General features: G+C 53.1%; 2 protein-coding genes across 2 annotated transcripts; both read left to right on the forward strand.

Annotated features, from left to right (window-relative positions):
• Window positions 1-571: 571 nt before the first annotated feature.
• ENH_00056220 (splicing factor 3B subunit 2, putative) lies at window positions 572-3036 on the forward strand (the record flags this gene model as incomplete). The annotated part of the gene is made up of 6 exons (XM_013581653.1): window positions 572-678; window positions 1007-1257; window positions 1467-1495; window positions 1918-2425; window positions 2667-2774; window positions 2954-3036. The coding sequence occupies 6 exons, from the start codon at window positions 572-574 to the stop codon at window positions 3034-3036; spliced, it is 1086 nt and encodes a 361-aa protein (XP_013437107.1).
• Window positions 3037-4252: 1216 nt separating this feature from the next.
• Window positions 4253-5899, forward strand: ENH_00056230 (hypothetical protein, conserved; the record flags this gene model as incomplete). Its single annotated transcript, XM_013581654.1, has 1 exon — window positions 4253-5899. The coding sequence occupies one exon, from the start codon at window positions 4253-4255 to the stop codon at window positions 5897-5899; it is 1647 nt and encodes a 548-aa protein (XP_013437108.1).
• Between the last annotated feature and the right edge of the window lie 231 nt (window positions 5900-6130).

The following is a 6130-nucleotide window of genomic DNA, read 5'->3' on the forward strand; positions in this document are numbered from 1 at the left end:
AATGCCAATTTATTTGCCTTTTAGTGCCAATTTATTTGCCTTTTAGTGCCAATTTATTTGCCTTTTAATGCCAATTTATTTGCCTTTTAGTGCCAATTTATTTGCCTTTTAGTGCCAATTTATTTGTCTTTTAATGCCAATTTATTTCTCTTTTAATGCCAATTTATTTCTCTTTTAATGCCAATTTATTTGTCTTTTAATGCCAATTTATTTCTCTTTTAATGCCAATTTATTTGTCTGTTAATGCCAATTTATTGGTCTTTCAATTCCAACAGTTTGGTGTATTTATGCGAATTTCTTGGCCTATTAATGCCAACTTTGGGGCTTTTGGGCTTTTCTCTGAGTCCTCAAAGCCTTTTTTAGGGTTTCCAAACCCTAAAAAAGGGTTTGTAAGCCCTCGAGGGTTCAAGACGGGCCTTTGTGCGCGATTCGTTGGAGGGTCGGGAAACCCTAATTTAGGGTTTGGGGTTTGGGGCTCTGGCTGCAGGTGCTGCACGACTGTTTCTTCAAACACGCCGTGAAACCCCCCCTCACCAAACTCGGGGATTTGTATTACGAAGGCAAAGAGTTTATGCAAACAAAAAGAAATATAAAACCCGGAAAACTTTCCGACAGACTCAAGGAGGCCCTCGGCATGGGGCCCCTCTCGCCGCCCCCCTGGCTGCTGAACATGCAGAGGTCAGGGTTTAGGGTTTAGGGTTTAGGGTTTAGGGTTTGCGGGCCTAGTCGCCACGGGCGGCGTCCTGCGGGGCAGGGAGGGGCTCGGGGTTTGGGGTTGCGGGGTCGCGGCGTGGGAAGGGTCTAGGGTTTAGGGTTTAGGGTTTAGGGTTTAGGGTTTGGCCGTGTGGCGTGTGGGCGCGTGCCCGGCTCACCCCGACGTGGGAAGGGTCTAGGGTTTAGGGTTTAGGGTTTGGCAGTGTGGCTGCCTGGAGCGTGGGAGGCTGCCGCGCCTGGGGCCTAGGGTTTAGGGTTTAGGGTTTAGGGTTTAGGGTTTAGGGTTTCGCAGGTACGGGCCGCCTCCGGCGTACCCTCGTCTGCGGCTTCCGGGGCTGAACGCGCCCATCCCCGCGGGGTGTACGTACGGCTACCAACCCGGAGGTTGGGGAAGACCTCCTGTCGATGAAAGTGGATCATTATTATTTAAATTAGAAGAAGAAGTGGAAGAAGAAGCAGCAGCAGAAGACCTTGCTGCTGCTGAGGGCCTCTGGGGAGAACTGCCTCCCGACGCGGAGGCCCCGCCCGAGGAGGAGGAACCCGGTACAAACCCTAAACCCTAAACCCTAAACCCTAAACCCTAAACCCTAGGGAGCCGCAGGCGGCAAACCCTCGGCGGCGAGCGCGGGGTCTGCAAACCCGAGGAAACCCTGCCGCACGCGCCCGCGCTGCAGCGCCGCTCCTAAACCCTAAACCCTAAACCCTAAACCCTAAACCCTCGCTTGCGCTGTGCTGCTGTGCTGCTGCTGCAGAGACGGAAGGCCCAGCAGAGGGGCAGCAGGTCAGAGGCCTTCTTTTTGGAGTTTCTTTTTATTTTATTTGTATTTTTTATTTTTTATTTTTATTTTTTATTTTTTATTTCTTTTTATCTTTTTATCTCTTTTTAGTTTCTTTTTTCTCCCTTTTGTCTCTCTTTGTACTTTTTTGTCTTTTTATTTTTATCTTTTTTCTCTTTTTGTCTCTTTGGTAAAGTTCAACTTAAATTCATTTTATATTTTTGATTAATTCTTTTTAATTTATTTTAAAATTCTACACTTCTGTTCAAAGGCCTTAACACGCAGCCAAGCAGCAAAACCCACTCAAGAGCTAGAACTCACAACTCCCGCTGCTGCTGCTGCTGCTGCTGCTGCCGCTGCTGCTGCTGCTGCTGCTGCCGCTGCTGCTGCTGCTGCGCTGCTGCTGCTGCTGCTGCTGCTGCTGCAGCCGACAGCAGAGACGCCGTTTGGGGGGGGCGCTTCGAGCGTGGGGCTGACAAGCATGGGCCTGGAGTCTCCTGCTGCTCTGGAGCTGCAGCAGCAGCAGCAGCAGCGGGGAGGTGTCTCTTCAGTTGCTTCTTCTGGCCCGAAGGCCTACACTGTACTGACACCCGAGGAGACGCAGGTGCAGCAGGGGCAGCTCTTCGGAGTCCGCCACACTTACAGGATTCCCGCGGGGGCTTTGGCGGGGCAGCAGCAGCAGCAGCAGCAGCAGCAGCAGCTGCTGCAGCAGGGGGGCGCCTCGGGTGTACAGACACCTGCCGGCATCGCCACCCCCAGACTCCTCAGCGGCAGGGCCTCCCCCTTTGTTGCAGGGCTTAGAAGTCCCTTCGCTCCTGCTGCTGCTGCTGCTGCAGCAGCAGCAGCAAGTGGCGCCAACACTCCCCTCATGGCCCAGCGCGGAGGAGCAGCAACTCCCGCCGGAGTCACTGTCTCCCTCAACCCCAACGAAATGGGTGAGGCCCCCTGCTGCTGCTGCACTTGCTGCTGCTGCTGCTGCTGCTGCTGCTGCACTTGCTGCTGCTGCTGCACTTGCTGCTGCTGCTGCTGCACTTGCTGCTGCTGCTGCTGCACTTGCTGCTACTGCTGCTGTTGCTGTTGCTGCAGTTGCTTGCAGCAGCCCAGTTGGTTGTTTCTTTAAACCTAATTTTAATTAATTAATTAATTTGTTTTTAATTTATTTTTGTTTATTTTCAGAGCAAGAGGGCGCTTTCACTGCTGACGTGATTCGCCAGCAGCTGCGGCAGCACGAGGAAGCAGCAGCAAGAGCAAAAGCAGCAGCAGGACAGATAGACCCAGCAGACCGTGAGCTGCTGCTGCTGCTTTTGCTGCTTTTGCTGCTGCATCTGTTGCTGTTTCTGCTGCTGCTGGCTCGCAGCTCTTTGTGCTGCGTGCCTTTGTTGTTTTCTCATTTCTCCCCTCCCGTGGTTTCAGGGTTTAGGGTTTAGGGTTTAGGGTTTGTGGTTTGTGGTTTGTGGTTTCAGAGCGCAAGAGGAAAGGAGACGAGCTGCGGGGTGTATCTGCAGCTGCAGCGAAATCGAAGAGGAAGAAGCAGTTCAAGTTTTAAAATATTTATTTATTTATTCATTATTTGTTTGTTTGTTTGTTTGTGGTGTAAACGGGGAACAAATGCTGAATAAAAAGCAGCAAAAAAGCCAAAAAAAGTAAACTGAAAATTCGAAACAGGAAAACTTGAATGGCCGGGGTTCAGGTGTACGTACAGCAGACACCCGGGGAGGCTGGCGGCGGCGGATCTTTTGAGTTTCTTTTTGATCTTTTGTCCTTTTCTCTTCTGTTTGTCCTCAATGGGGAATTCTAGGGACTTTAGAGCCGAAAAAGAAGTACATTTGACGCGAAATGGCGAAGAAATCGCCGAAGATGGACTTTTTATGCTGCCGATCGGCTGGCTGCGCGGCGGCTCGCGAAACCGCGGAAAGCGGCATGTTTAAGGGCAATCGGGGGAAACTGCAGACAAACAAATCCATTTAACACAAATAAACAAAAAGAGGAACTCGATAGACGCAAAAAGATGCAAAAAAGCCGCACAAACCCTAAACCCTAGAACGCAAACCCTAAACCCTAGTGTAGTTGAGACACTCTGGACGCTGCCGCCGCGGTGTCTTCGACTGCTGCTTCCTTTATTTGTCTAATAATCAATTTATTCATTTTCTTATTTATTTATTTATTTATTAATTTATTTATTTGTTTATTTATTTTGGAGTTGTTTCTTTTCGAGTCAACTCATGAGCGCGCTTTGCTGCCGCTTCTCCCGAGGCTAAACCCTCCCAAACCCTAAACCCTAAACCCTAGCAAGTCCGCGTCCTCTGTGCTTCTTGACTCCTTTTAGAATTTAAATTTAATTAATTAATTTATTTGTATTTGCAAACTTTTGAGACTTGCACAGCAGGCACAGGAAAGCCCCATTGCCCGGCGGCGGCACACACCAACCCCACCAAAACCCTAAACCCTAAACCCTAAACCCTAGGCTCTAAACCCTAAACCCTTAGCCTTGACGCTCTCAAGCCCTTGGCTCTTCTTTTTTTGTCTTTTAAACCCTTGGCGACATTGGCGGAATTCGGCGGCTGAGACGCCAGCCCTAAACCCCAAACCCTAAACCCTAAACCCTAAACCCTGAAGCCCAAACCCTAAACCCTCGTTCTAGATTACTTATAGAGGATGAGGGTCACATAAGGGCCCCTTCAAATCCAGCAGTAGCGCCTAGGGTTCCCCGAACTCTACACGCTACACCCTAAACCCTAAACCCTAAACCCTAAACCCTAACAATGGTGCTAGTAAGGAGCCCCAAACGCCCAGTTCCGTCTGGCAGTGGCAGCAGCAACGAAGCGCAGCAGCAGCAGCAGCAGCAGCACCCTAACAAAATCCCTGCTGCTGCCTCATATGTCCGCAGCCGCACAGCCTCAGCAGCAGCAGCAACAGCAGCAACAGCAGCAGCAGCAGCAGCCCGCAACAGGGCTGGAAACGCTTCTACCCGACAGCAGCAGCAGCAGCAACACCATCAGCAGCAGCAGCACCACCGTCAGCAGCAGCACCAACTGAAGCAGCAGCAGCAGCAGCAGCAGCAGCAGCAGCAGCATCAAACCGCCCCCAGTATTATTTCACCGTTACGGGCGCACTCAAGTTCTGCCTCTTCTGCCCTTAAAGATTCTGCTGCTGCTGCTGCTGCAGCTCCAGCAGCAGCAGCAGCAGCATCAGCAGCAAGTGACGCATCAGAGCCACAACAGCAGCAAGAGCCTCTCAAGCGTTTATCTGCTCAGGATGAATTGCTGCAGCCGTACCTGCAGTTGCAGCAGCAGCAGCAGCAGGACGAGGAGCAGCAGCAGCAGCAGCAGCAGGAAGAACAACAGGAAGAAGAATACCAGCAGCAGCAGCAGCAGCAGGAAGAAGAGCAGCAGCAGCAGCAGCAGGAAGAAGAGCAGCAGCAGCAGCAGCAAGAAGAACAGGAGCACCAACAACTACTGCTGCAGCAGCAACTGCAGCAGCAGCAAGAGGAATCTGAGGATGAAGTCGTGGACGGAGTCCCAAGAAGTGCTGCTGCTTTCCGGCAGCAGTGGCAGCAGCAGCTGCAGCAGCTGCAGCAGCAGCTCGGGTGTATGGAGAGCGAGCAGCAGCAGCTGCAGCAGACGGTGAGCTTGGAGCAGCGCTCGGCAGCAGCAATTCGGAGCGCGGCCGCGCTGCTGCAGCAGCAGCAGCAGCAGCGGCAGCAGCAGCTGCAGCAGCAGCAGCAGCAGCAGCAGCGCGCGCAGCAGCAGCACGAGGCCTCAGAGAGCCGCTTTGTCTCCATCCACACTGAAGCAGCAGCAGCAGCAGGAGGGACTGAGCTGCTGCAGCGGCGGCTGCAGCAAACGCAGGAAAAGAAGCAGCAGCTGCAGCAGCAGCAGCAGCAGAAGCACGAGCTGCTCTTCGCCCTCAGCAAAACAGAGTACAAGGCGCGGCAGCTGCAGCAGCTGCTGCAGCAGCTCAAGCAGCAGCAGCAGCAGCAACTAGATGAGCTGCATCAGCAAGAGCTGCTGCTGTCTCTTGCTACTCGCTTCAAGATAACAAAAATCAGCAGCAGCAGCATCACAGGCTTAACAGTCCCAGACCAGCGGCCTGCTGCTGCTGCTGCTGCTGCTGCTGATAGAGCAGCAGGCCTCAATGCTGCAGCAGCAGCAGCAGCAGCAGCAGCTGACCGCAGCAGCCTGGAAGGGGACCTCGCAGAATGCGCGTCCATTGTGCAGCTGGAGTTGCCGCAGCAGCAGCAGCAGCAGCAGCAGCAGCAGCAGCAGCAGCCTGCTGCAGCAGCAGCAGCAGCAGCAGAGCCCTCGGAAGCAGCAGAGCTGCTGTGGCAAGAGCTGCTGCAGCGCTCGCTTGCTGAAGATAGACACGCAGCTTTTGTGCTGCAGCAGATACGAGAGGCTTGCCTCTCCTAAACCCTAAACCCTAAACCCTAAACCCTGAGCCGTCGTAAACCCTAAACCCTAGGCACCTGCGTCTAGCTAGCCACAGAGGCGCTGCAGGTCCTGGCTAGCTGCCAGCTAGCCACAGACCTCGCCAGCTCCACCGCTACAGCTGCTGCTGCTTCTGCTGCTGCTGCTGCTGCTGCTGCTGCTACGGCGCTCTACGCTGACAGGCTGGCCAACTAGCTAGCTAGCCAGCTAGCT

The sequence above is a fragment of the Eimeria necatrix genome, genomic scaffold (assembly GCF_000499385.1).
Source record: "Eimeria necatrix Houghton genomic scaffold, Enh_scaff465, whole genome shotgun sequence".
NCBI lineage: Eukaryota > Apicomplexa > Conoidasida > Eucoccidiorida > Eimeriidae > Eimeria > Eimeria necatrix.